At 66.4% G+C, this 27,553-nt stretch overlaps 4 protein-coding genes across 5 annotated transcripts; 1 reads left to right on the plus strand and 3 right to left on the minus strand.

Annotated features, from left to right (window-relative positions):
* The first annotated feature begins 2,191 nt into the window (after nt 1-2,191).
* ATG4D (autophagy related 4D cysteine peptidase) lies at nt 2,192-6,148 on the plus strand. The gene is made up of 10 exons (XM_062178237.1): nt 2,192-2,408; nt 2,818-2,901; nt 3,011-3,184; nt 3,313-3,583; nt 3,665-3,729; nt 3,941-4,071; nt 4,897-4,975; nt 5,044-5,120; nt 5,207-5,326; nt 5,948-6,148. Exons 1-10 carry the CDS (start codon nt 2,192-2,194, stop codon nt 6,125-6,127), a joined length of 1,398 nt encoding a protein of 465 aa, XP_062034221.1. The 3' UTR covers nt 6,128-6,148.
* A 345-nt stretch (nt 6,149-6,493) lies between these two features.
* On the minus strand, nt 6,494-15,299 carry KRI1 (KRI1 homolog). The gene is made up of 19 exons (XM_062178236.1): nt 15,203-15,299; nt 15,020-15,093; nt 14,311-14,416; nt 13,071-13,176; nt 12,799-12,853; nt 12,667-12,716; nt 12,452-12,548; nt 12,261-12,338; nt 11,925-12,064; nt 10,734-10,860; nt 10,545-10,640; nt 10,292-10,462; nt 9,003-9,078; nt 8,832-8,920; nt 8,631-8,757; nt 8,417-8,547; nt 7,398-7,462; nt 7,149-7,247; nt 6,494-6,846 (listed from the first exon to the last, which is right to left on the minus strand). Exons 1-19 carry the CDS (start codon nt 15,294-15,296, stop codon nt 6,507-6,509), a joined length of 2,121 nt encoding a protein of 706 aa, XP_062034220.1. The 5' UTR covers nt 15,297-15,299; the 3' UTR covers nt 6,494-6,506.
* Nucleotides 15,300-15,723: 424 nt separating this feature from the next.
* CDKN2D (cyclin dependent kinase inhibitor 2D) lies at nt 15,724-18,042 on the minus strand. Its single transcript, XM_062178413.1, has 3 exons — nt 18,024-18,042; nt 17,619-17,773; nt 15,724-16,631 (listed from the first exon to the last, which is right to left on the minus strand). The coding sequence occupies exons 2-3, from the start codon at nt 17,757-17,759 to the stop codon at nt 16,272-16,274; spliced, it is 501 nt and encodes a 166-aa protein (XP_062034397.1). The 5' UTR covers nt 17,760-17,773; nt 18,024-18,042; the 3' UTR covers nt 15,724-16,271.
* A 1,052-nt stretch (nt 18,043-19,094) lies between these two features.
* On the minus strand, nt 19,095-25,976 carry AP1M2 (adaptor related protein complex 1 subunit mu 2). Of its 2 annotated transcripts, none has more exons than XM_062178393.1 (11): nt 25,909-25,976; nt 24,282-24,438; nt 24,035-24,102; nt 22,454-22,584; nt 22,100-22,374; nt 21,509-21,651; nt 21,355-21,426; nt 20,736-20,894; nt 20,326-20,451; nt 19,910-19,985; nt 19,095-19,520 (listed from the first exon to the last, which is right to left on the minus strand). In XM_062178393.1, the coding sequence occupies exons 1-11, from the start codon at nt 25,948-25,950 to the stop codon at nt 19,498-19,500; spliced, it is 1,272 nt and encodes a 423-aa protein (XP_062034377.1). In that variant the 5' UTR covers nt 25,951-25,976; the 3' UTR covers nt 19,095-19,497. The 2 variants fall into 2 exon arrangements, with proteins under 2 accessions (XP_062034377.1, XP_062034378.1); XM_062178394.1 differs by having other exon boundaries at nt 21,509-21,657.
* Between the last annotated feature and the right edge of the window lie 1,577 nt (nt 25,977-27,553).

Raw genomic sequence — 27,553 nt, forward strand, 5'->3', positions numbered from 1 at the left:
AGGAGAGTAGGGGGCTGGGCTGGGCCAGGCTGAAGGCAGGAGCCAGGAGCCTCCCACATGGACGGCGGGGACCCAAGTCCATCAGCCGCCAACTGTGCCTCCCAGGTGTGCATGAGCAGGAAGCTGCAGCCAGGATTCGAACCAAGGCTCTCCAGTACGAGATCCCGGCTTACCTGCTGAGCCAATGCCTGCCCCTCGAGTGGACGCTGGAAATAAGGAGGTCTGAGGAGGGGGCGGGGAGGAGTGGTCCAGGCAGCTGTCGTAGCCAGTGCAAAGAGCCCGAGGCAGGACTGCAGTGCCGGTTCGTCCTAAGAAGGGAGGCAGATGTGGTAGAGGGAATCCAGTGAGAGTGAACGCAGACAGACAGGCGCCGGTCCCTTCGCGCTTTCTCTTTAAACTCTGCGCCCTCATCCAGGTCCTCATGTGGCTGAGGACAGAGCCACCCGTGGCCACCTGGCCTGGACACACAGGCTCACCACGCTGCCATCGCGTGGTGGTCGGCTCCTCGTGGCTGAGCCCGAGCTGTCCCGCAACGGCCACGCTAAGCGCTTTCCTTACACGGATGAACTCACTTCCCCTCTCCACATGCCGGGATTAGATGCCTTTAAAACGTAGGTACTGCTGGCCGGCGCCGCGGCTCACTAGGCTAATCCTCCGCCTTGCGGCGCCGGCACACCGGGTTCTAGTCCCGGGCGGGGCACCGATCCTGTCCCGGTTGCCCCTCTTCCAGGCCAGCTCTCTGCTGTGGCTAGGGAGTGCAGTGGAGGATGGCCCAAGTGCTTGGGCCCTGCACCCACATGGGAGACCAGGAGAAGCACCTGGCTCCCGCCATCGGATCAGCGCGGTGCGCCGGCCGCAGAGCGCTACCGCGGCGGCCATTGGAGGGTGAACCAACGGCAAAAAGGAAGACCTTCCTCTCTGTCTCTCTCTCACTGTCCACTCTGCCTGTCAAAAAAAAAAAAAAAAAAAAAAGAGGGACAACCGGGACTAGAACCCAGCGCCCTTATGGGATGCGAGCGCCGCAGGCAGAGGATTAACCAAGCGAGCCACGGCGCTGGCCCCCAAATTATCTATTTATTTGAGAGAGCGAGAGCGAGAGCGAGAGAGCGGCGTCTTCCATCTCCTGATCACTCTCCAAATGGCTGCAGAAGCTGGGGCTGAGCCGGCTTCATCCAGGGAGTCAGGACTCCATCCGGGCCTCCCCCGTGGGCGGCAGGCGTCTGAGAACTGGAGCCATAGCGCGCTGCCCCCCCCCCCCCCGGGTGCTTATGTACAGGAAGCTGGAATCGGGAGTGGAGCTGGGACTCCAACCCGGGCGCTCCAGTACGGGCTCCTGGAGGCGTAAGGGTTAAGCCAGACACCAAACAGGACTACATCAGCCTCTCTTTCTCTCTGGAACTCCACTTCTGGATCAGAACCGGAGCAGCCAGGACTCGAACCGGCGCCCAAGCACAGGGGAGGCCAGCCACGCAGGCGGCGGGCTTAACCCGCTGTGCCACGGCGCTCTTATCATCCTCTCACTTTCCACGAACCCCTCCTCTAGATGACGCTGTAAGTCCTCTACTTTCCCAGAAAGAGCTCCTAGCGTAGGTACTTTTGGGGGGCATCTTTCCTGGGCAGAATCCTCACGAGGGAATTCGAACCCCATTTTGCACAAGGAAAACAGGGAGGCACAGACAGGCGTGGTTCGTGGGAGGAGATCCGGCCCCCAAAAGGTGGGTCTTGGGGTCGGCAGCCGGCGGAGCGGCGAGCGCCGCTAGCAGGTGCAGACTCACGCTGGGCCCCGCCCCGCCAGGGCCGCGGAGGGGGCGGGGCCAGGGCCGCGCCGGGGCGTGGTCGGGGCTCTGGGGGCGGGGCCATGGGCGGGGCTTCCCGGTCCCGGCACCTCCGATAAGGCCCTGCAGGGGCTCGCGCGCGCCTGGGCGATGCGATAGGGTGGGCGTGGAGGGCCTCAGGGACGCGCCGGGCTTTTAGGGCCCCCGCGCGGCCACCCCGAAAGACCGGGGCGGCGGACCCGGCGGGGGGCCGGGGCGGGGCGTCCCGCGGGGTCACGCCCGCCTCCATCCGGGGGCTTGGGCCGCAAAGATGGCGGCGGCGGCGCGCGCCGGCCCCGGGAGCAGGGGGGCGGGGGCCGAGTAGCGCCTCCCGCCGACCCCGCGCGCCGGCCGCGGGGCGCCCTCCCGGCGCGCCCATGAACTCCGTGTCGCCGGCCGCCGCGCAGTACCGGAGCGGGAGCCCGGAGCACGCGCGCCGGCCGCGGGGACCCCGAGCCCCAGACCCCAACGGCCTGGGACCCCCCGGAGCCGGCGGCCCCGCCCGCGCCTCTCCCGGGGCCGCAGCTGCGGAGCCGGACGAAGTGGACAAGTTTAAGGCCAAGTTCCTCACGGCCTGGAACAACGTCAAGTACGGTGAGGAGGGGGCTTCGAGGTGGCGGGGGGCCGTGGGGTGGGGGTGCCCCGGGACGTCCGCGGCCTCGGCCCCCTCCGGTGAGTCACCGGGGACCCTGCTCCCGGCCTAGCTCAGGGTGGACCTGGGGCAGGTCCAGCCCGGAACGTGTCCGAGCCCCTCCCGTCCTCCCGTGTGACCTTGGACAAGTTCCTTTGCTTCCCACGGCGGCTCGGTTGCAACCTGCGGCCCTAGACTGGGTGCAGTCGTCCGAAGCGCCTTCCCTGACGTTCCTGGGGGGCGGGGGTTGCCACTCCTGGGGTCTTCCAGAGCCACCCCTGAGACAGGAACTAGGATCGTGCCCATTTCACAGATGGGGGCACGGAAGCGCTGTTGCTTTATCCCGCTGGGCGCTGCCCGGCGTCTCCCCAGGTTGGGCTGTCAAAAGCCGGACCAGCTTTAGCAAGATCTCCAGCGTGCACGTGTGCGGCCGGCGCTACCGTTTCGAGGGCGAGGGTGAGCTGGGGGCCGGCCCCAGGGTTGAGGGAGGTCCCCCCCCCCCAGCGCCCATGCCCCGCGCCGGCCCCAGGTCCTCGGTGGCGGCTGACAGGTGGCATCCTCGCAGGTGACATTCAGCGCTTCCAGCGGGACTTCGTGTCCCGCCTGTGGCTCACCTACCGCCGGGATTTCCCGCCCCTGGCGGGGGGCTGCCTCACCTCCGACTGCGGCTGGGGGTGCATGTTACGGAGCGGCCAGATGATGTTGGCCCAGAGCCTGCTGCTGCACTTCCTGCCCAGGGGTGAGTGGGCCGCGCCCACCAGCAGCTGGGGGGGGGGCAGCGGTGAGAGGCCGATGTGGGTTTGTGGGTGAACCAGCGGGCGCCGTGCCCACACAGACACCAGCACTGTGCCGTTCCGTTCCCACCAGACTGGACGTGGGCCGAGGGCCTGGGCCCTGCTGAACTGGCGGGGTCGGCTTCTCCCAGCCGGCACCGGGGGCCTGCCCGCTGGACGCCCCCACGCTGGGCCCAGGGCGCCCCAGAGCTGGAGCAGGAACGCCGGCACCGGCAGATCGTGTCCTGGTTCGCCGACCACCCCGGGGCCCCCTTCGGCCTGCACCGCCTGGTGGAGCTGGGGCAGAACTCAGGCAAGAAGGCGGGAGACTGGTACGGGCCATCGCTGGTGGCACACCTCCTCAGGTGAGGGCCACGGCTGGGCACGCGGGAGCCGCTGGGCCCCCACCCCACCCGCGGGAACTCAGGCCTCCCTCCTGCCCGCAGGAAGGCCGTGGAGAGCTGCTCGGAGGTCACGCGCCTGGTGGTGTACGTGTCCCAGGACTGCACAGGTGAGGGGCTGGGGGCCGCCTCTCCCTTGCCCGCTGCTCTTGGTCTAGATCCCACGGCCTCAGTTGTGCTTTCTGTATAGTGGGGACGGCCACACCTGCCGGGAGGTCTCGGCACTGCCTGGGGATGTTTGGGGCGCGAAGGCAGAGGTCACAGGCCAGGGCTTGGCGGAGGGCGGCCCCAGAGTGACCTCCCGCGGCTCTGTCCCTGCAGTGTACAAGGCCGACGTGGCTCGCCTGGTGGCCAGGCCGGACCCCACAGCCGAGTGGAAGTCTGTGGTCATCCTGGTGCCCGTGCGGCTGGGTGGCGAGACGCTCAACCCTGTGTATGTGCCCTGCGTGAAGGTAGGTTCCTGCAGCCCGCGGCCCGGCGCCCTGAGTCCACTTCCTGGAGCTCCTCCCTGCCCCTCCTGCACCTGCTCCTCCTGCCGCTGGGGGCGCCCTTCCCCCAGGAGCGCACGGTCCCCCGGGCGTGGGCTGAAATGTCAGGACGTCACCTCTCTTTCCTGACAGCCCTGGGGGAAGCTTCAGAAAGTTCTCGGGAAAATGGAAATAAAAAATGGGTTCGTTTTGCTGTTCACAGCTTCGGGACCCGGGCAGTTGTTCATCACTTGTGTTTCTGTGAACTTTTTGAAGCCCCTTTTCCCTCTTTCTTCTTTTCTTTTCTTTTTCTTTCTTTTTTTTTTTTTTAAGATTTACCCATTTGAAAGGCAGAGAGGGAGAGAGGGAGAGATAGGAAGAGATCTTCCGCCTGTTCACTCTCCAAATGCCTGCAACAGCCAGGGCTGGGCCGGCCCCGAGCCAGGAGCCAGGGGCCAAGACGCCATCCGGGTCTCCCATGCGGGTGGTGGCAACCCAAGTCCTCGGGCCGTGCCCCGCCCCTCCCAGGTGTCCTAGCAGGGAGCTGGATGGGGAGCAGGAGCAGGCAGGGCTGAAGCAGGCACGCGGGATGGGGGCGGCGTCCCCGCCTCCCACACACGAGACCATTTTACTCCCCTGTCCCTCACCCCTCTCCCACACCAGAACCTCTGCTCTGTGCCCAGGCTCGTCACGGCCGCCCTGCAGGTGCCGGCACGGGGCTGGCTCTGCACACAGCTGGCGTCTACTAAGTGTCTGTGCAGGGGCTGCCTGCAGCACCCAGCTCGACCCCGCCCACTCTCCTCCTTGCAGGAGCTCCTGCGCCTGGAGCTGTGCCTGGGCATCATGGGGGGCAAGCCGCGCCACTCACTGTACTTCATCGGCTACCAGGGTAGGCCCCGCCCCCGCCCTGCCCCTTCCCCACCCCCAACCCCGGCTCACGGCTGCCCCCCCCCACAGATGACTTCCTCCTCTACCTGGACCCCCACTACTGCCAGCCCACTGTGGACGTCAGCCAGACTGACTTCCCCCTGGAGGTGAGCTGCCCTCCCTCCGTCTCCCCGGGCAGGGCTGGGGGCACGGGCAGGGGACCCCCTGAGCCTCCCGCATCTGTCTGCCCCAGTCTTTCCATTGCACCTCACCTCGCAAGATGGCCTTTGCCAAGATGGACCCGAGCTGTACCGTGGGCTTCTACGCTGGTGGCAGGAAGGAGTTTGAGACCCTCTGCTCGGAGCTGACCAGGGTGAGCCAGGAGCGGGGCATGGGAGGCGGGAGCAGGGCCGGGAGCCTTGCGTGTAGCCGTGGTGGGGTGCTGCCTGCCATCTGGGAGTGGAGGGACCACAGTCACCTCGGAGAAGTGGGCTGGGCTGGGTTATGTTGCCTGGGAGCTTCAGTCCGGGGCCCTGCTACCTTGGGGACAGCTGCCAGCCCCGTGGGCCCCCACCCTCCTGGTCCATTAGCGTGGGAACACCCCTTTTGCAGGAGCGGCAGCAAAGATCCCAGGGCTGCCACTCATTGGTTGGGTTGGGTCACGTGCTCCCCACAGAGCCAATCAGGGGCCAGGGGTGGAAGGTGCTGATTGGTTGGCGCGGGTTCTTGCCCCAGAGCCGAGTGCTGAATCCAGTTGGGACTGGAAGTGCTTTGGAGTCAGTTCTCGGGTGTTCAGGGTCCACGAACACTACCGAGGCTGGAGGCAGTGACCGTGTTCCCAGCGTTGTGTGCCGCGGAGTCGCCCGCCGTGTCAGCACCCAGAGAAGTCGTGGCGCTTGGACCACGTCGGCTTAGGGACGTAGGGCTTGTGGGTGCCCACGGACCGCGCAGCCTCCCTGCGAGGGGCTGAGCGCTGCTCTCCCACCCCCGCCAGGTCCTCGGCTCCTCCTCCGCCACCGAGCGCTACCCCATGTTCACCCTGGCCGAGGGCCACGCTCAGGACCACAGCGTGGACGACCTGTGCTCACAGCCGTCCCAGCCGGCGCCGCCGCCCCCGCGCGCCGGGCGCCTCAAGGCCAAACGCCCCAGCGCCGAGGACTTCGTGTTTTTATAGGGGGGGGGGGCAGAGCGATGCTATTTATTTTTTTATTTATGTCAAGTTGGGTGTGGGAACTTGCACTCCGGCAGGGAGCAGGGGCGGGATTTCCCCTCTCACCCGCCCCCCAGCCCAGCTGAGCCCAGCCTGGGCCGCCTCCCGCCAGCCCGGCCCTCCCCGCAGGGCACCCGCTCAGGGCCTGACTCGAGTACTGTAGTTCGCACTGGACTGGCCTGTCCCCTGCTGTTCATGGGGGCGAGTAAAACTGCTGGGACTTGGACAGGAGGGCCATGTCTCCTGGGAGCTTTCTGCGCCAGTCGGGGCCCCGCCATCCGCGTCTGGAAGATGGGCGCGAACTGGGGGAGGAGCGGGGAGGAGCCCGGGCCCCTGCCCCAGCTCAGGGGAGGCCCTGGGACGCCCGCTGTTTCCTCCGCTGCCGGCCCAGCTGGCGGAAGTGCAGCCGCTTGGGGTTCAGGCCAAAAGCTTGGAGTCTCTGCCGGCTGAACTCGCGGCCGCCCAGCGTGACCGTGGGGCCCAGCAGCCGGGCTTTCTTGCCCCTTCTCCGCCTCTGCGGGGCTGGCTTCTTGGTGGGGGCCACGGGGGCCTCCCCTTCCTGAGCGGGGGGGCTCTCAGGCCGGGGCCGCTTCCCCTGGGCCCCATCAGGCGCCGGCAGCTGCCCGCGGGAAGCGGCTTTGTCTCCCTGTGGTTTCCTGGCGGCTTCCGTGGGCATCTCCGTCCTGAGGGAGGAAAGTTGGGGCTGAGGCCGGTCACCACCAGGCCCAGCCCCCAGCACGAAGGCCCCATCTCACAGAAAGCAAAGGAGAGGCAGAGGCCACCTGGGGTCCAGGCCATGGGCGGGACACCCGCAGCCCACATCAGAGCAGCCACTTCAAGTCCTGGCCCAGAGAGGGGCAGGGACCTGCCCGGGGCCACACAGCAATGGCCCAGCCGGGATTGGAACCCGGGTCTCACAGGGGAAGCCCCATTCCCACGCTCACACAGCAGACCCGGGCCCGCGGGCCCCGACCCTGGCGCTTACTCCTCCGAGCAGAGCGACTTGAAGATCTGCCTCTTTTTCCACGTGTTCTGGGCCTTCTGGCTGTACGCCCGCTTGTCCTGCAGCTCCTCTTGCTCCGACCTGCAGGTGCCGGGGAGCGGGCCATCACCGGGCGCTCCGGGAGGGGCCTGTGCTCATGGGCTCCCCCCGCCCTGCAGGTGCCGGGGAGCGGGCCATCTCCGGGCGCTCCAGGAGGTGCCTGTGCTCATGGGCTCCCCCCCACCCCGGCACCTGTACATGCAGGTCTTCTTCAGGGAGCACCACCGGTTCAGCTCCTTGTCGTCGGCAGCGAGGATCTGTGGGGGAGGGGACCGGCTGTGTGACCCCCAGGGAGCCCCGCCTCCGAGCCCCATGGGTCAGACCTGACACTGACAGGAGAGAGCCAGGCCCTGCTCAGGCCCAGGATGTCTCCTGTGGGGAAACTGAGGCCCGGGGCGGGGGGGAGCCTGTCCCAGGTCCCATAGCCACAGCGGCTACTTCCAGATCCACCTTGGCCCCTAGCCTCACTAATTGCAGATGAGGCCTGGGCTCCCAATCCCCAGGCCTCAGTTTCCCCATTTGTGCTGCGGGCATCGGGAGGTCTAAAGGAGCAAGTGTGGGTGGTATGGGGTGGGGGCTTCCAGGGAACCGGCACTAAGGGATGAGAGCTTTGTGAAGCGCCCACACCCACAGCCAGGCCGAGAGCCAGCGGGTGCCATCCAACAGCCACACAGGTTTGACCTTGCTTCGGTAGCTGGCCTTAGTCTTGTGTCACAGGTGGGGAAACTGAGGCCTGGGGTGACTCACTTGTCTAAGAAGCCAGGACTTGAACCCGGGCCCCCCAGCTCCTGGCTGCCACCTTGCTGCTCACAGACAGGAGAATCAACAGGGGCCAGCGTTGTGCCCAGAGGGTTAGGCTGCCCCCCTGTGACACGGGCCTCCCTTCTCAGCCCTCTGGTTCAAGTCCTGGCTGCTCCACTTCTGATCCAGCTTCCTGTTGATGTGCCTGACGGCCTTGGGTCCCTGCCACCCACGTGGGAGACCAGGATGGAGTTGCCGGCTCCCAGCTTTGGCCTGGCTAAGCCCTATGTCCTTGTTGGGCGGGGACCAGCAGATGGGAGATGTCTTTCTGTCTGTCTCTTGCATGTGGACAGACAAGAATCTGAGTGAGCCAGGCAATGATGCCGTCAGTACTGCCACCGGCTGCGGTCTTCAGACTCAGGACGAGCTCCCGCTCCCTCGCGCCCCGCCCCGGTGCCCCCGGGCCCCACCTCCTCGGTGCTGAGCCCGAAGTCGCAGGGCACCACGCTGCGGTACTTGAAGCGACAGGGCAGGTCGTCAATGATGTCCTCGTAGTCCAGCCGGTAGTACTCGTCCAGGTACTCCTCGAACGTCTGGTCCCCTGCCGGGGACAGAGCCAGGCTGCCGGGGGGGTCTGGGGCCCTGCGGAGCCGCCAGCCCCGCGCAGCCGCCCGCCGGCCTCACCAGGCTCGAACGCCGGCTTCTCCTGCCCCACGGCCGCGGCGAAGGGCGACTTGCGCTTCTTCTTGCCCGTCACGGGGGGCTTGTGCTGCTTCTTCCGGGGCTGGCTGGGGTCGTAGTCGGCGTCCATCTGCCGGGGACAGGCGGGTCGGATGCGGGCGGCCCTCTGAGACCCCCACACCCCCCCCCCGCCCCGCTGCTTACATTGAAGTCGGGGTCCTCGCAGTGGGGCTCCTGCTGGCTCCAGGCTCCATCCTGCTCCTGCCCGTCCCACCGGTCCCAGTTCCAGTCATCTGGTTCCAGAACGGCGGTGAGGGCGGGAGCCGGGGCTGTAGGCCGGCAGCCCTCCCCGCCCCCAGCCGGGCACCCTGGCACCTTCGAGCCCTTCCTCATCCTCGAACTGTGGCTTCTCCTCCTCGGCGGCGCCGTAGTACTCGTCCCCGAAGCACTTCTGCAGGGTCGGCCCCGGGGTCAGCAGTGAGCGCGGCCCCTCTTGGTGGCTTTGCCCCCTGCACCGCGTGGCTCCCCAGGGACTCTCGGGAGCCTGCTCCTGAACCGGGGGGACCCTGCGGGGCCAGGCACCCCCTGCCCTCTGCCGTAGCAGCTGCCACATGGCTAGAGATGCCCAGTTCTTGCCCCCCCACCGGATGCTGCCCCTGCGGTGCCCGCCCCCTTCCCCATGGTTTCCACCCAGGCCTCAGGGCTGCACTTGGCAGTCGGGGGCTCCTCTGAGACCCCGCCCCGCTCACCCTGAGCCCTGTGGGCCGTAACCTCACAGTGTGTGCCTGTCACACACAGACTTGCCTGGTGGTTGGTATACAGTAGGTGCTTAATGAGTGTCAGCATGGTGCCTGCCGCTCTGTGAGCTTCAGGAAGGGTGATACTGTTACCCAGCAGCCAGATGTGGTGAGCCATGTCATTTATTAAGCACCTACTGTATGCCCAAGCCACTGAGAGAGGGCATTAGCTCCCTTCTGTGGAGAAACCAAGGCCTGGGGCGACCTCCGACAGGGTTCCACCTGCCCCACCTCGCGCCCCTGTCTCCTTCCCTCGCCACCCAGGCGTGTCTGGGGCCTCCGTGCCTGCTTCCCCGGGGGAGCCCTCGCCACCTGTGTCCACAGCGGGTGCTGCGAGCCCCCAGACACCACACTAAGTGTTGGGCCCCTGCACCCGCGTGGGGGACCCGGAAGAAGCTCCTGGCTCCCAGCTTTGGCCTGGCCCAGCCCTGGCCACTGTGGCCCTCTGGGGAGTGACCCAGCGGATGGAGGGAGGATCTCTCTCTGTTAACCCTGAAGCCGTCCCTGGAGCTGGGGTCCTGGCCTGGGTTGCGCTCCGTGGTCCGACAGCAGCCACAGCTCCCAGGCGGCCCCGCGGTCACCAGTGGACACAGCCAAAGCTTTACCTGTGGTGCGCCACGTCGCTCAGCGGCTGTGACGGCCACTAAGACAAGGCATTCTCCACTTGTGCGGGGTTTACTGGGATGTAACCCCATGATAAATCGAGGCGCAGGCTCTGGACTTTCCAACTGAACTTTCCCGAATGTTCCACCCCATCTGTCCCTTCGACAGCCCTGAGCCCGGCGCTGGGGTTCGAGCCACTTCACAGACAGGGTCGGGGCGGGCAGCTCGCGTCTCAGGCCACACAGGGCCGGCGGGCGGAGGCACCTGCATGAGCTGGTCGTGCCGCGCGGGGTCGAAGTCGCCCTCGAGGTCCTGCTCCTCCAAGCCCAGCGTCTGGTTGCCCGTGACCTGCCGCAGCTTCTCCAGCTTGGCCAAGATCTCCTTCCGCTTCAGGTTTTTTAGCTGCTTCAGCTCCTCCTGCTTCTTGGCCTTCTCCTGCGGGCAGGGCGGTGGGTGTGGGCCAGGCCGCCCACCCCGCCCCGGGGGTCCCCGCCCCGCCGGCACCACCCCCACTCACCCGCCTCTTGCGCTCCCGGGTCTCCTCCCTCTTCTCCTTCCTGCGCTCGTCCCTGCGGCGGACGGAGGACGCGATGGTCCGTGGGTAGGTCTTGACCTGTGGGCAGCCGGGGAGTGACCCGGGGGCTCCCCGGGGCTGCACGCTGGGGGCGGCGCCCCCCCCCCCCCCGCCCGCGCCCCGCCCACGCACCGAGGCCGAGTCTGGCTCCTCGAAGCGGAAGTTGTACTTGTGCTCAAAATCCGCCTGCTTCTTCAGGAAGAGCTCGCCCTCGTCCGAGGAGTCGTCCACGGCCAGCTGCACTCGGGGGCCGGGGACCCTGGGGCGGGGTGGCGCGGGGCCGGTAAGTCGGGCTCCTGCTCCCGCGCGCCGGGGATGCCGGCCGCCTCAACGCATACTTTTATTTCTTTTTTTTTTCTTTTCTTTTCTTTTTTTTTTTTTGACAGGCAGAGTGGACAATGAGAGAGAGACAGAGAGAAAGGTCTTCCTTTGCCGTTGGTTCACCCTCCAATGGCCGCTGCGGCCGGCGCATCGCGCTGATCCGAAGCCAGGAGCCAGGTGCTTCTCCTGGTCTCCCATGGGGTGCAGGGCCCAAGCACTTGGGCCATCCTCCACTGCACTCCCGGGCCACAGCAGAGAGCTGGCCTGGAAGAGGGGCAACCGGGACAGGATCGGTGCCCGGACCGGGACTAGAACCCGGTGTGCCGGCACTGCAAGGCGGAGGATTAGCCTGTTAAGCCACAGCGCCGGCTGCATACTTTTATTATTTTAAGTGTATGTATTGTGATAGAGACAGAGAGAGACCGCCCACCCACTGGTTCACTCCCCAGATAACCCACGGGGGCTGGGGCTGGACCAGGTCTCCCACACGGCTTCCCAGGTATGTGTGCCCTGGGGGCTGGACTCAGGAGCAGAGGGGGGACTCAACCCCAGCACTGGGGGGCGCGGTGCAGGCGTCCCAAGCAGCCTGTTACCGCTGTGGGAAACGCAAACACCCAGACGCCTTTAATCCTCCCAAGAGGACCACCAGGTGCTCGGTGCCATTGTCCTCATCCTGCAGCCAGGAGCTGGGCTGGGAGCCGACCCATCAGCCCCCAGGCCACGCCTCTCCTTCCCTCACATAGCGGACGGGTTGAGCCGCCACCTGCCACGCCAGCGCTCTATCGCCAGCTCCAGTTCCAGGCCCGGCTGCCCCACTTCGGACCCGGCTTCCTGCTCGTGCACCCGCGAGGCAGGTGATGGTCCAAGGATTGGGTGCCCACACCCAGATGGAGCGCCTGGCTGTCGCAGGCCTGTGCGGAGGGGGCCAGCGGACGCCAGGTCTCTGTCGCTCTGCCTTTCCAACAAGCAACAGGATGCCCGCCTGGGGGACTGCCGACTCACCCGCCCTGCTGCTCCTCCTCCTCCTCCTCCTCCTCCTCCTCCTCCTCCTCCTCCTCGTAGCGCTTGTTGAGGATGTAGTCCCGCAGGAAGCGCTCCCCTTCGTCCAGCTCTGGGTTGTTCCAGTATTCCCTGAGGTGGGTCTGGGGGGTGGGGGGTCACGGACTGGAGGGCGGGGAAGGAGGGGGGCCGTGGCCCCGAGCCAGCGGACTTAGGGGACTGAAACTTCACAGCCAGCCTACCAAGTCAGTGCGTATGCCCATTTTATAGATGGAGAAACCGAGGCCCAGAGAGGGGCGCGCCTCGCCCAGCCCCCAGCGACCGCACGCGTGAGCTCACCAGCTCCTTCATGGAGTCCGGGTTCCGAGTCTCCTTCTGCCCCTTCAGCCACTCCACGTAGTCCGCCTCCTCCTGGGCCTGCGGCGGGGGCGGGGGGCCGGCCGGCACTCAGGTTCTGTGGGCCCGGGCAGCCCGCCCGCCTGCCGCCCCCAGCCCCCAGCCCCCAGCAGGCCAGCTGGGCTCACACCCACCTTCTCCTCGCTGCTCTTGGCTCGCTTCTGCAACAGCCCGGAGCCCCCTTCCCCGGCACTGTCCTCATCCTCACTGTCTTCCACGAAGGCCCGGAAGCTGCCCACACCGGGAAACACAAGTCACCGCCACGAACCCCATTTCCCAGATGGGGAGACTGAGGCACGCAGACACCATGGCCGTTCCCTTCGCTCCTGGGGTCCTGCCCGAGCCTTACCTCTCCTTGAGCTGTTTCTGTTCGTCCACATAACTTTTCGACAAGGTTTGCTGCACGGGAGACAGTGACGTGGGCCTGGGGCCAGCCCCGCGCCTCAGCCCCCTGCCGCCCCCCAGCCTCCACTGCACCCACCTGGAGCCTCCGGGCCGCCGTCTCCCCGTCTGAGTTCTCCTCATCCACATATTTGCTGCGTGGGGTGGGGGTGGGGGCTTCAGCACAGCGGCCATGGCCCCCTGTCCCCAGAGGGTGGGGGCGGTCACAGCAGCAGCTTGGGGGGGTCTCACAGGTGCATGGGGGGCCGAGGCTGCTGCTCTATTCTCTGCTGTATCGGCGTCTGCCCTGAAGCCCCCCACCCCTAGTCCTGGGCAGGCCGGGGCCGAGGGGCGGGCAGCGGGCCTGCTTACCCTCCCTTCTCCAAGATGACCGCCCTCTCGTAGTCTTTCAGGTACATGGGCCGTGGTCTCTTCTGCTCCTCTGGGGCCGCCGGCTCTTCCTCCTCCGAGGACGAAGCTGTGGGTCCGCGGGGAGAGCCCTGGCGTCACCCACTGCCCTCCCCTGCCCGGAACCCCACACGGCGGGGCCAGGGTCAGGAAGGCTGGCCAGTGGCTGGCCCTCCTGCTACCCGGGCAGGGTGGGCTCTTTTGCTCTGTAATGGACACTGAACAGAGCCAAGCACATGTGCATGGCGGCTGATGACTTACGACTTCCCAACTTTATCTGTGGATTCATAGCATATTAAGTACATTCTTTATTTTAAAAAGACTGATTTATTTGAAAGGCAGAGTTACAGAGAGAGAGCTCCGATTTGCTGGTTCACTTCCCAAACGGCCCCAATGGACCAGGCAGAAGCCAGGAGCCAGGAGCTCCATCTGGGTCTCCCACGCAGGTGCAGGGGCCCAAGCACTTGGGCCATCCTCTACTGCTTTCCCAGGCCATAGCAGAGAGCGGGATCTGAAGTGGAGCAGCCGGGACTCGAACCGGCGCCCAAGGCCATCGGCATACATGCATTTTTCAGTGAGAACATTTTCAACGTACGTTGGGCTTACTGGGACATCTTTGCCTCCTAACTCGAACATCACTGTCCTAATTTCATTAGCACCAGCAGGGGATGTGAGGGTTCTTCAAGATGCTGGGGGGAAATGGACTTAGAGGCGATGGCACAGCGGTGACGACACCGCTCAGGACGCCTGAGCTCCCTCCTAGCTCCCTGCCAAGGCACACCCAGGGAGGCGGCAGGCATGTGCCCGAGTCCCTGGCCCCTGGCCGTGGGGGCCCTGCCTGGGGGGCGCAGTCCTAGCTTCTGCAGGCATTGGGGGGAGTTTCCATCCAGCAAACCAGCAGAGGTGAGCTCCTTCTCTCTCTCTCTCTGCCTCCCAAATAAATTTAAGTAAGGTTTCAAAAACCAGTTGAAGCAATGTTAAGGACATAGAACTAAAAACTAAGTTCCTTTGGGTGCACTGACGCGCATTCCCAGCCAACTTCTGGAAGACCCCTCGGGATGCATGCACGGGCCTGTTTTTCTGCGCCGACTTACCCTTCACATTCTATACACCCTCCCCCACCCCCCACCCCCAGCAGCCTCCTATCCCAGCCCACTCCGCTAAGCGCCCTGACCCCAGGGCAGCAGGGAGCCCAGGCCCGGACCTGCTCTCTGATAGAAGGTGGCATCTTTCTGATAAATCCGAGGGTCTTTCTGCTTCAGCAGGGACAGCGTCCGGTAGAAGTCGCGGTCCTGCTGGGGGTCAAACTCCTAGGGCAGGAAAGGGCGGCCCAGCCTGAGTGGGAGGGAAGGGGGTGGGGCCGGCTGCAGGTGGGCGCCAGGCATTGACCAGAGGGAGGCAGGGTCCAGGGGGAAGGGACTCCTTGGGGAAGACAAGGGTTTGGGGTTTGACATCGGGGCACACGGGCGGGGGGCCGGCTGCACCGTGGGGACCCCACGTGGCAGGGACTCCTTGGGGAAGACAAGGATTTGACATCGGGGCACTAGGGCGGGGGGCCCGGCTGCACCGTGGGGACCCCACGTGGCAGGGACTCCTTGGGGAAGACAAGGGTTTGACATCGGGGCACACGGGCAGGGGGCCGGCTGCACCGTGGGGACCCCACGTGGCAGGGACTCCTTGGGGAAGACAAGGGTTTGACATCGGAGCACGGGCGGGGGGCCGGCTGCACCGTGGGGACCGGAACACGGGGCGAGCCCCTCGGGGCCGGAGGGGTCGGCCAGCACCCTGGGGCGCGCAGGTGGACCCGGGGTGGGGAAGAGTGGGTACCCTGGGGACAGGCAGCGCGCCCTCCGTCCCCGACGGGACGCGGGGCGGGGCGGGCGCGCAGCGGGGGGGCCGGGCTGGGGGCGCACCACGCGCTCGTCGCCGGAGTCCGAGTCGGAGCTGGAGTCGTCGCCGCTGTCGCGGTCCCCGTAGCGATCCTTGACTGCGGGGCACGGGCGGGATTCCCCCCACCGCAAGTCAGCCCGGGGCGGACCAGATCCAACCGCGCTCCCCGACGCGGCCCCGCGCGCGCTCCCGGGCCCCGCACTCACGCCGCTGCAGCTCCTCGCGCTCCCGGTAGCGGCTGTACCGAGCGGCGAACGCCGCGTTCACCCGAAGCGGCGAAGACCCGCGCGGTTCCGGCATGGCGGCCCTGCGAACCACTGCGCACGCGCGGAGGGCCAGCCACCGCCCCTCAGGCTGGGGGCGTGGCCCAACTGCGCCCGCCCACCGTGTGCCTTTTTTTAAAGGGGCGTGGCCTCCGAGGCCGCGCCCCGCCCCGCCCTCTTCCCTTCCCGGACCTCGATCGCCCGGCGCCCGCAGCCCCCGCCCCTGCGGCGAAGGCCGCGGCCGCCGCCCACCTTCCCCGCCCGCGGGGCTCCGGGCCGCCCGCTGACATCTGGGGGCCCTTTCTCCATCGCGGTTTCCGGCCTCCCTTCCGCTGCGACGGCGCCGAGCGCTGCCCCACCCAGCTGCCCCGCCCCGGCGCCCTGGGAATGACCCCCCCGCCCCAGCACCAGCGGCGACCCCCACCGCCCCGACCCAACCATCAAAGAGGCCGTGCGCGCTGCGATCATGCACCAAGTTTTAATTTAATGAGTAAAAACATTAAATTATCACACGCAACAATTTCTTCCATAAAGCTTAATAAATAGAATCTATGTGGGTTTTTTTTTTCCCCCCGAACGCTGTACAAAGAGACTGGAAAACAAGTTTCCAACAACAACAACAACAACAAAAGATTAACTCATGCTACCTCCCCTCCCCTCCCGTGCCCCCAGCAGGCCTCCCCGGGGGGCCCAGCCCAGCCCTGCTCGGGCAGCAGCGACCCCCGCGCCGGGGCCGGGGCTTCTGCAGCCTGGGGCGCACAGGCAACCGAACCGTTTAGGCTGTGACGGCAGGAGCCCTTCTCCGTCCAACCCACCAGGAGGGGTGAGAAAAACAAACGGGAAACGTCCCCCAAACGCGCGCACACCCAGCAATCAACACCCAGAAGCCACACACCGTGCGCCTCCGCCCACGCACGCAGCCAGAAGAGAAAGTGTGTGGGGGGGTGTCGCCCCCTCCTCTTCTGACAAATGACCCAGCGGGGTTTCTCTGGCTGGAGCCGCTGGCCCTGGGTCACAGCGGGGCCCCCGCGTGCCCCTGCAGGATGTCCAAGAGGTCGCGGGCCCCTCTCTGCCGCGCCAGCTCCAGGGGCGTGAGCCCCCGCGCGTCCCTGTGCTGCAGATCCGACTCGGCGGCCAGGAAGCTGACCACGGCGGCGTGGCCCTCCCGCACGGCCAGGTGGATGGGGAGCGCCCCGGCGCCGTCCGGCACGTTGACGTCGGCTCCGTAGCCCACGAGGACCTTGAGGGTGTCCAGGAAGCCGGTGCGCGCCGCGTCGTGGGCCGGGGCCGTGCCAGAGGCGTCCTGGACGTTGGGGCTAGCGCCCTGCTTCAAGAGCTCCAGCGCAATGCTGGGGCTGCCGAACATCATCACCTGCGGGGGGCGGGGCAGAGGGTCAGGAGGCCCCCCAAGGGGCCCCGGAAAGGGCCTTAGGGGGCAGAGGACGGGAGCCGCCCCAGGAGACCCTCGGCATCCCAGGGAGTAAGTTCTCTTGGGAACGGGGACACCTCCCACCCCCACCCCACGTGCTGTCGCCCTTAAGGATGAGACCCCAACCCAGAAAAAAAGCCCCCTGCGGAAACTGTCAAGGAACTTAAGACCCTCCCCACGAGAGACGCCCCCCGCCCCGCCCAGATGCGGGAAATCACCAGGAATTGCGAGACCCCTTCCGGAAACGGGCCAGCCCCCATCAGCTGTCCAGGGTACCCGGAGCTGCCCCCCTCCCGGGGATGCGCCGGAGCCCCCAAAACGCCCTGCGTGCCACTCCAGCGAGATCCCCATCATGCCCCCGAAGGAGGACCCCAGCCCCCACCCCGGGGAACCAGGCACCTCCCAGAGAATCCCCCCAACACACACACACACGCCCTCTCCCCCTCCAAAAGCCCCAGGAAACTCGAGCCCTCCCCGGGGAGCAGGGATCCGAGGAAGCCGAGCCCCCTCCCACGGAATAAGAACCTCCCCGGGGAGGGCGAATTCCTCCGCACGCCGAGAACAACGGGCCCTCCAGAGAAACGCGAAGCCCTCCCCTCCCCCCCCACCCACCTGCGAAAGGGGGACCTTGGGGAGCCGCACCCGCCCGCAGAAGCTGGACCGGGCCCCAGGCGGGGGGCACCCCTCGGAGCCAGGAGGCGAGCGGGAAGGGGGGGGAGTCCGCTGCCCACCCCTCCACCCCCGGCCCGGCCAGGAGGCGAGTGGGAGGGGGGAGGCCTGGGGTCCCTCTGCCCACCCCACCCCCGGCACGGCCAGGAGGCGAGCGGGAAGGGGGGGGGTCCCGCTGCCCACCCCACCCCCGGCCCGGCCCGGCCAGGAGGCGAGCGGGAAGGGGGGGGGTCCCGCTGCCCACCCCCACCTGCCCGTCACCTGCAGCGCCGTCTTGCCGAAGCGGTTCAGGGCGTCGGGGTGCACCAGCTCGCGGTGCAGAAGCCGCCGCACCTCCTGCACGTCGCCCCGGGCCGCGGCCCCACTCAGCCGGTCGCCGGCGCGGACCTCCTCCAGGAGCATGTTGAAACGGCGGCCTGCGAAGCCCCCCGCCCACCTCGGAGGGTCAGTGCGCGGCAGCGCGGGGCCTCCACCGCCCTCCCGGGGCTCGGCCTGCGCCACACTCCCCGGCCCCGCTCGCCGGCGCGACCCTCGGCTTCCCGGCCGGCTCCTCCCCCTGTCAGCCGGCTGGAGGTGAGGGGCTGGGAGCCCGGCCCAGTCCTCCGCCGCCCGCGGGGGCCCGGCCCGGCGCCCGCCCCTTGGGGGCCGGGTCTCCCCCCAACTCACCCTCCCTCCTCCTCGACGGGCGGAGTCTGCTCTGAGCCTGCGCGGCCGCCGCCGCCGAGCCGGCCGCTGGGGGGCGGAGCCAGCGCGCTCGCGGCCCCGCCCCCGAGTTGTTTTCTTACGAACTCGCTACGTCGTGCCCGGCCGCGCTGCGCCCGGCGGGCGACCCTACGGCGCCCCGCCCGCGTGGCCCGCGCCAGCCAATCAGCGTGCGTCTCCGGGGAGGTTTCGCGAGCCGGAGGGGGCGGTGCCGCTCGTGATTGGCCAGAGCGCGGAGATGGGCGGGGCGCCGGTCATGGCGGGGTTTTTGGATTTCAAACCCGCCAGGCGGGCGGGAAAGCGAGCCCGAGTAACTGCCCCGGGGGGAGAAAGGTCAGGAGCGGAATGGCGGGCGCGGGCTGCTCCGGGCTCTCAGCGCCTTCAGGGTGGACGGGAGAGGGCCGGGCCTCACCGCGCGCACCGCCGAGCCACGTTTGAAACAGAACGCGGACGCGGGCTTGGCTGAGGGAGCTGGCGCCTTTCTCGGGGCCCCGCGCCGGCCCCGCGGAGGGGAGGGTCCACGCGGGGGGACCGAGGACTTGGCCCCCTGAGGAGCGCGCCCGGCCCAAGAACGGCGCGAGGAGAAGCAGCTGGTGTTATTTTTTAATGTTTGAGTGGTCAGGGCTACGGATCCGACCAAACGGGCCCGTGAGAGGGCCTCGGGGAAAGGCGGGCCGCCGACATGGGTTCCCGGGACGGCCCCGTGGGAGAGGTGACCGGGCACCCAAAGGGGAGCAGGGAGCCGGGGGTGCGGAGGGGCAGGGGCGCTCAGGGGTGGGCGCAGGTGCGCGGCGGACCTGGGGGCTCCGATTGGGGAGGGGTCGCCCTCAGGGGTGGGCGCAGGTGCGCGGCGGACCCGGGGGCTCCGAGCCGGGGAGGGGTCGCCCTCAGGGGTGGGCGCGGCGGACCCGGGGGCTCCGAGCCGGAGAGGGGTCGCGGTCGGCCTCCCGGCTCGCCGGCGCCCTCTGGCGGCTATGGGAGGTTCTGCTCCCTGCGTGGAATGGCCACTCCCATTCCAGTTTCAGGGGTGTCCCTGGCACCACACCGCACCCCCAGTCCCCAGCCAAGAACCACACGGCTAGATGCACTGTTTTAACGACACCCTAAAACGGAGCAGCAGCTGTGGAGGAGGAGGGTCCCCGACACCCCCCTAAGGCAGGTCACTGCAAAGGCACTCGTGGGGGGGGGCTTCAGGCCTCTCTGGTTTCTTCATGTAAAATCGGGGGTGGGGTGGGGCAGCCCCGGGAGCGAGGGAGGCAGGGGGACCACCTCCCCGCTCCCCCCACACACACCCAGCCCATGGTGGGAGAGGAGGGTGCTGGGAGCTGGACACTGGTCACACACACGTGCACACGCACACACGCTCTCCCTGTGGATCTGTAGCCAGGGCCTGGGGAGATGGGCGGCCCCACACTTGAAGAGGAGCGTCCTCTCCCTCCTAGCTGGTACGGAGCTGATAATCTGCAGAGGAACAAGAAGCTAAGGATGGGGGGGAGGGGGGGACAGCCCCACCCCCAGCCCAGCCAAGCAAGGGGCAGGCGACTAGCTTGGTGGTGAAGACGCCCGCGCCCTACGTCAGAGTGCCCGCGTCCTACAAGACCCGGTTCCCGCTCACACACACAGCCAGGAGGCGGCAGTGGCCCAGCACGTGGGCCCCGGCCACCCTGAGTGTTTGGGGAGAGAACCAGCAGATGGAAGATCTCTCTCTGTCACTGTGCCCAGGACGGCATGGCCAGGAAGGGCCGCCCTGTTAGGTTGGGAGCTGTCAGAGCCAGAGTGAGGGCCAAACGTGCATCCCCACCGCGTCCCATCCCCTTCGCCCCGCAGCCCGGGGGCCCCCGCTTGCTCACCGCCGCTCTGTGTGATGTAGCGGACCCAGGGCAGGGCCTGGTACCCGCTCTTCTCAATGATCTTCATGTACCGGACCTGGTGGGGGAGGGGACAAAGCGAGGGGTCTGGGCTTGGGGGAGCAGAGGGGCTGGGGAAAGCAGCAGTGGCAGCCCAACCTAGCAGGAGGCAACGGGGCGCAGGCTGGGGTGGCCCCGGCGCGGGGGAGCAGGCAGGCTGGGGTGGCCCCAATGTGGGGGAGCAGGCAGGCTGGGGTGGCCCCGGCGCGGGGGAGCAGGCAGGCTGGGAGCAGAGGGGAGAAGGCAGGGAGGATGCGGGGGGTGGGGGATGGGAGAACTGCAGGGGCCTGAGCTAAGGACAGGGAAGTGGACGGGAGCCCGGGGCCCAGGAGAGCCCCCTCCCCGCCCACTGCCCTCACCTGGATTCCGGAGACAGTGAAGTAAGGGATCTCAAACTTGACCCCGATGGGGGGCCTGCCCTCCACCTCCTCCTTCTCCACACTGGGGAGGCCGAAGTGGGCGCGCATGAGGTACTCCTTGCCGCCCTGCGGGTACACGGGGGCATCAGACACCCCAAGGGGGCCCCTCCGCACCCCACCCCATCCCATCCACATGGGAGGCCCGGATGGAGCTCCGGGCTTCGAGCTGGCCCAGCCCTGGCCATTTGGGGAGTGAACTGGGGGGATGGAAGATTCTCTGCCACTCTGCCTTTCAGATGAGCAGTTTCGTAAAGCGGAGGGGAGGAGCCTGACCCCAGGGCGGGAGGTAAACCCACACCCCTCAGGCAGCCTCGGTGTCTCCGCCCGCACGCCCGCCCGCCCCGGCTCACCGGGAAGGACTTGATGCTCCAGATGACCACGTTTTTCTCGGGCACATACTTGGCGCTGCCCACGCTGGTCTTGAAGCGGGGGGAGTCGGCGTCGCTGGGCACAGGCACCGAGATCTCCACGCCGTTGGCCACCGACTGCTTCTTGAACTGGCCCTTGGCCTGCCCGGCGAGAGAGATGGGGCGTGAACAGCCCCCTCGCGGGGCGGGCATGGGGCGTGGTGCTCAGGGTCCCGTATCGTGGTGGAGCCTGGGTTCCGGCTCCCTCCTGGTGCCCACCCTGAGAGCAGGCGATGGTCCAAGCGCTGGGGCCCCTGCCACCCACGTGGGGGACCCAGATGGCGCTCCGGGATCCTGGTGTTGGTCTGGCCCCAGTTCTGGCTGTTACAAGCATTTTGGGAGTGAACCAGTGGCTGGAAGACCCCCTTTCTGTCTCTTTCAAATAAATGTTTAAAAATCGTTTTTAAGACTTTGTGGGCATCTGGGGAGTGAACCAATGGATGGGAAACCTCTCTGTGAAATGCGTGAGCTAAGGGCTCAGAAGAGACAGAGCCCGGGGCAGGCAGAGGGACGCCGTGGACACAGCAGGGAGCAAGGGTGGCCTGGGGGGAGAGGGGCCCACCTTGACCATGATCTCCACCCGGCTGTGGGAGAACTTCTCGATGACAGACTCGATCCAGATGAGAGGCTTGACCTGCAGACCGCGGCGGCGATGAGGCTGTTGGTTCGGCAGGCACGGAGCCCGGCCCCCCGGCCCCGTCCTCCCGCGCCCTCACCTGCGTGTTGAGCCGGTAGGACATGAGCTCAAAGTCGCCGTCGGGCGGGATGAAGGAGATGGTGCGGTCGTTGTCGAAGCGCGAGAGCCGCACGCACTGGTGGAACTTCACGTCCTCCAGCTCCACCGACTTGCTCTTGCTTCCTGAGACTCGGAGGGAAGCGTGCACAGTGACCCTGGGGCCCGCCCGCCCCCCTCCCACACAGGACCAGACGGGGCACCAGGACCCGGAGGCCCAGAGCTAGCAGGGAGACACAGACGAGATCTCCCATCTACTGGTTCACTCCCTAAACACCTGCAACAGCCAGGGCTGGGCCAGGCCAAAGCCAGGAGCTCTGATAGGGGATGCAGTGTCGCGAGCCCGTCTGTCACCGCAACAGGGGACAAAGATGTATCTTCAGTTCCCTGCGCTGTTCTGGGCACTGGTGCAAAGATTTGGGTACCACGAAGCAGCAGCCGCAGTCCTGGATCCGACCGGCAGGGGGCGCGCGAGTGCTGCCTTGCCAGCGGGCCGCAGGTGGGGCGGGCGGGCGCGGACCCTGGCTCCCTCCCGGGGGTGCAGCCTGCAGAGGGGGTCCCCGCGGGTGCTTACGGCCAGTGAGCTCGAAGAGCACGCGGTCGTTGAGGCCGAGCCGCAGCTCCGGCATGCCCGACAGGAACACCTTGAGCTTGATGGTGCCCACGATCTCGCTGAGCAGCACGCTGCCGTTGGCGTTGACCAGCAGGTTGACCGACTCCACGACGTCGATGAAGACTTCGTTCTTCTTGTACTTGATGCCCTCGGAGCGCCAGGACACGGCGTTCGTGACGGTGGGCGGCACCCGCGACTTGCCCGTCTCCAGCTTGTTGCCCTGCTGCGTGATGTACCTGGGCGGAAGGGCGCGGGGTGGGCACGGCGCCCGCCCGGCCGCCCTGGCCCCTGGTCCCCGTGCCCCCGCCCACTCACTCCTGCAGGATCTTGCTGTCGGTGGTCTGGGGGAAGCCGAAGTCCATGAGCTCATCCAGCAGCTCGTAGACGATGACGAAGTTGTCGCGGATGCTCTCCTCCTCCAGCTCCTTGAAGTACTCGGAGAACACCTGGGGGAGGGGGCTCCTCGCAGCCAGCCAGCCAGCAGCCACTGGGCGCCTGCTGGATGCCTGCGCTGGCCATGGTGACGGGGAAACGTTCCCTGGGGGAAGTGGACGGGTCACTAGCTGACCCGTGGTCACCATGGCGACCTAAGCAGCCCCGGGGGGCACAGAGGTCTGGAAACAGCTCAGGGAGGGAGCTCACTCATTGATTACTATTATTATCTGCGGGCCATGGGTAATGTGTGTACCTAGTGAAGCTTAGAGACCCAGGTCAGACTCATAAAATGCACAGGGCGTGTGGGGGCGGGGGGCTGGCCGCATCCTATACAGGCACCCCCTGGAGCCCCGGCTGCCCCACTTCCCGTCCAGCTCCCTGCCTATGCGCCTGGGAAAGCAGTGGACGATGGCCCGAGCGCTTGGGCCCCTGGGTGGAATTCTGGGTTCCTGGCTCCGGCCTGGCCCAGCCCTGGCTGTTGCAGCCACTTGGGGGAGTGAACCAGCAATGGAAGATCAATCTCGATCTCTGTCACTCTGCCTTTCAAATAAATAAATAGTACTTTACACACACACACACAAAGATGGAAAAGGGACTGTGCCATACAGAAACATCCAAGTTCATGGGTGTGCAGAATCCTACCCATGAGCCCTTGCAGGCCTGGGGCCCACAGGTTAAGAGCCCCCAGTGGGAGGGGGCATTTGGCACAGCAGGTAAGACCCCTCTTATCCCAGCAACTCTGCCTCAACTCCAGCTCCCTGCTAACGCACCGCCTGGGAGGTGGCTGACTGAGGTCCCTGGGCTCCTGCCACCCACGTGGGCGACCCAGATGGCATTTCAATTTCCTGGCTTTGTTCTGGCCCAGCCAGGGCGGGAGGGAGGGGAGAGAGAGAGACGCAGAGCCCCCTCTGCTGGCTCACTCCCCAAACACCCACAACAGCCTGCAGCTCCGTCCAGGTCTCCCACACGGGTGGTGGGGCCCTAAGTTCGCGGGGCCCTAAGTTCATGAGCTGCCACCTGCTGCCTCCCAGGGTGTGCCCCAACACAGGGCTGGATTGGAAGCAGAGCGGGGACTCAAACCCCGGCACTCTGATGATGTGGGGTGTGGGTGCCCCAGTGGCATCTCAACAGCTGTGCCAAGAGCCCGCCCCTCTCTGCGGGGTGTTAGACTTGTCACAACCCCTCCCCCAGCTTAGGGACACAGAGAGGAGCAGTGACTCACCCAAGGTCACACAGCCAGGAAGTAGGGCAGCTGGCACCAGACCCCAAGCTCCCTGGCTCAGCTGCCCACACCCACAGGGGCCTCCCTGGTGCCTGCTCCCACAAGCAAAGGAGATACAGCCGAGCTGGGGTTTTGTTACCCCAAACTATGGCAGCCTTCCTGAGAGAGATGGCCCCTGAAAGGGGCGGGCAAAATAGATGACGGACAGGGCGGCCGGCCTATGAGACACCAGTACCTACCTCCACTGTCTTATAAAGGAAGGAGTACACCAGGGAGGCGTTGGCGTTCTTCAACGTGGTGGCCACCACTGGGGGCAGCAAGGGTCAAGGAAAAGGCACCCTTTGAGGGAGGGGACGCTCAAGATGAAGTACCCCACCTACCCCACGCTCCTGACCCATGCTGTGCAACTTCCACCCTCGGCTCACCCTCTCTGGACCGGGGCAGCCAGCACCCTGGGCTCCAGGGACCCCCGCCTGGGCTGGATACAGTAGAGGTTGCTGTGTCTGATCCACAGGAAGTGGACCCGGCCGTGGCTCAGCAGCGGGGCCAGGGCCCCCTCCTCCTCGTGCTGCATGAGCAAGGGCATGAAGTGGTCGATCTCGCTCATGGCCACGTCGCCCTTGTAGTTGCGGCTGATCAGGGGCTGTGGGTGGGCAGAGGGGACCCGTCACGGCCAGCGGTGCGGCCTGTCTCAGCTTCCGCCGCCTTCTCAGGTGGCTGGAGACCCCCCGGCCCAGCCCCAGCCCCAGCCCTCACTCCACCAGCGACCGGCTGTTGGCTGACGGATCCCACTCCGGCCACCGTCCTGCAAGGCAGGTGTCAGCATCTCCATTTGTAGATGGAAAGTTGAGGCCAGAGCCCCAGATCCAAAGGACGTGACCCAAGGGAGCTGCGATCAGGGTGCCTCGGTGCAGGATCCCTGCCCGGGGCCCCGGGGCTTTCTACACCAAAGCAGGGACTATTTAAGGGGAAAACAAAAAGACGAGAGCAAAGCTATACCTATATGTTTCTTTGAGCTACTACAGCTCTGCCTGGGAGGGGGCAAACAGCAATCAATCATAGTACCAGGGGCCTTCACCAAGTCCACGGCAGATGTGTGTTATGAAAAAAGCGATGCATGGATTTAAAAAAAAAAAAAAAGGTGCACCAACAACAAACTCGTCTTCGAATGCGGTTTTCCACTAACTGTCCGAGGCGCGCTCCCGGAGGGGCCCACGGGGCTCAGTTCTGGTTAAACAGCCTACGGCTGGCTTTGGGGCTACCGGGCCACGCGCCCATTTGTGCAAATTCTCCTGGGCCGCGGGATTCTTGTCCTCACTTTACCGCACAGGGAAACTGAGGTTCGGAGAAGCCAGGGCCTGGGCTAACCTGTGGCGGAGGTGGGATGGGACCCCCGGCCCCCAGGGGCTGCAGGGCTGGGGGGGAGGACCCCGTGGCAGAGGGGGATGCGACCCCCGACCCCCAGGGGCTGCAGGGCTAGGGGGGAGGACCCCGTGGCAGAGGTGGGATGGGACCCCGGACCCCCAGGGGCTGCAGGGCCGGGTGGAGGACCCCGTGGCGGAGGTGGGATGGGACCCCGGACCCCCAGGGGCTGCAGGGCGGGGGGGGGAGGACCCCGGACCCCCAGGGGCTGCAGGGCCGGGTGGAGGGGGGCAGGAGGACCCCGTGGCGGAGGTGGGATGGGACCCCGGACCCCCAGGGCCTGCAAGGCCGGGTGGAGGGGGGCGGGAGCCGTGGCAGAGGTGGGATGGGACCCCCGACCCCCAGGGGCTGCAGGGCCGGGTGGATGGGGGACAGGAGGACCCCGTGGTGGAGGTGGGATGGGACCCCGGACCCCCAGGGGCTGCAGGGCCGGGTGGAGGACCCCGTGGCGGAGGTGGGATGGGACCCCGACCCCCAGGGGCTGCAGGGCTGGGGGGAGGACCCCGTGGTAGAGGTGGGATGCGACCCCCGACCCCCAGGGGCTGCAGGGCTGGGCGGGAGGACCCCGTGGCGGAGGTGGGATGGGACCCCGGCCCCAGGGCCTGCAGGGCCGGGGAGGGGCCGGGAGGTGTTCCCGCGCCGCGCTCCGCGGCCTCCCCTGCCGGCCGCCCGCCCTAGCGCCCGACCTCACCTTGCCCTTCACGTCGAGAATGAACACGGCCGAGGCGGACATGGTGGCGGGGAGGGAGCGCCGGGAGGCGGCGGCGGCGGCGGCGCGGCTTCCTCCTTCCTGCGGAAGCGCCCGCGCCCAGGTGAGCGCCCAGGTGAGCGCGCCTTAAAGGGGAGGCCCCCAGGTGAGCGGCGCGGTCGGCCGACGCAAAAGGCGGCGACGGGGGGGGAGGGGCCGCGGGCGGGGCCAGGATCAGCCGCCCTGGGCCGCTTTACCCTGATGCAGGGCGGCGGGGGTCCTATAGGGCCGGGACCCCGCCCCAATATCCGCAGGTGCAGCCCGCCAGTCCTTCCCCTACCCATTCAGGCGCCGTGCGTCCCACGCCAGCTCTGGGTCCCGGTGATGTTTGTGTCCCCAGTGCCCTGTGTGGTCCTCGCATTTCTCCAGTTCCCTCGTCCACACGGCAAATGTTACCCCTGCGTGTTTTCCACTCAGTGCCAGAACCTGGCAGCGCTCGCCAAAGGCCAAACGTCAAATGTAGATGCTTTAGGGTGTTTGGCTACTAATGTTACTCTTTCTTAAAAAGATTTGTTTATTTATTTACTTACTTGAAAGAGAAAGTGACACAGAGAGAGATCTTCCAGCCACTGACTCGCTCTCCAAATGGTCACCACGGTCAGGGCTGGTCCAGGCCAAGCCCAGGAGCCAGGAACTCCACCCGGGTGTCCCAGCTGGGTGTCAGGGGCCCAGGCGCGTGGGCCACCGGCAGGGAGCCAGACTGGAAGCCGCAGAGCAGCCGGGACCCGAGCTGGCACTCCGATCCGGGGTGCCGATGTTGCAGGAGGCAACATCACCCCCAGCACCACCACGCTGCCCAGCCCAGGGTCCCCTGATTCGTTATTGACAAAAATAGGTATTGCTAGGCCTGCGCCGCGGCTCACTAGGCTAATCCTCCGCCTCGCGGCGCCGGCACACCGGGTTCTAGTCCCGGTCGGGGCACCGATCCTGTCCCGGTTGCCCCTCTTCCAGGCCAGCTCTCTGCTGTGGCCAGGGAGTGCAGTGGAGGATGGCCCAAGTGCTTGGGCCCTGTACCCCATGGGAGACCAGGAGAAGCACCTGGCTCCTGCCATCGGATCAGCGCGGTGTGCCGGCCGCAGCGTGCTACCGCGGCGGCCATTGGAGGGTGAACCAACGGCAAAAGGAAGACCTTTCTCTCTGTCTCTCTCTCTCACTGTCCACTCTGCCTGTCAAAAAATAAATAAATAAATAAATAAATAATTAAAAAAAAATAAAATAAAAATAGGTATTGCTAGAATATTGACAAAGTCTGGGGCCGGCGCTATGGCGCAGTGGGTTAACCACCTCCTGGAGATCGGAAGAAGCTCCTGGCTCCTGGCTTTGGATCTGCACAGCTCCAGCCATTGCAGCCAGCTGGGGAGTGAACCAGTGATGGAAGACCTCTCTCTGTCTCTCTGTCTCTCTGTCTCTGTCTCTCTCTCTGTCTCTCTCTGTCTCTCTCTCTCTCTCTCCCTCCCTTTCAAATAAATAAGTAGATCTTTAAGAGACCCACACACGTCCTTTATGACGATGACTGTATTATACAATAGGATTCATTCTGCAATAGGATTCATTATTGAGCAACTGCTGTGTGCTAAACTGGCCACAC

The sequence above is a fragment of the Lepus europaeus genome, chromosome 20, assembly GCF_033115175.1.
Source record: "Lepus europaeus isolate LE1 chromosome 20, mLepTim1.pri, whole genome shotgun sequence".
Classification (NCBI taxonomy): Eukaryota; Metazoa; Chordata; class Mammalia; order Lagomorpha; family Leporidae; genus Lepus; species Lepus europaeus.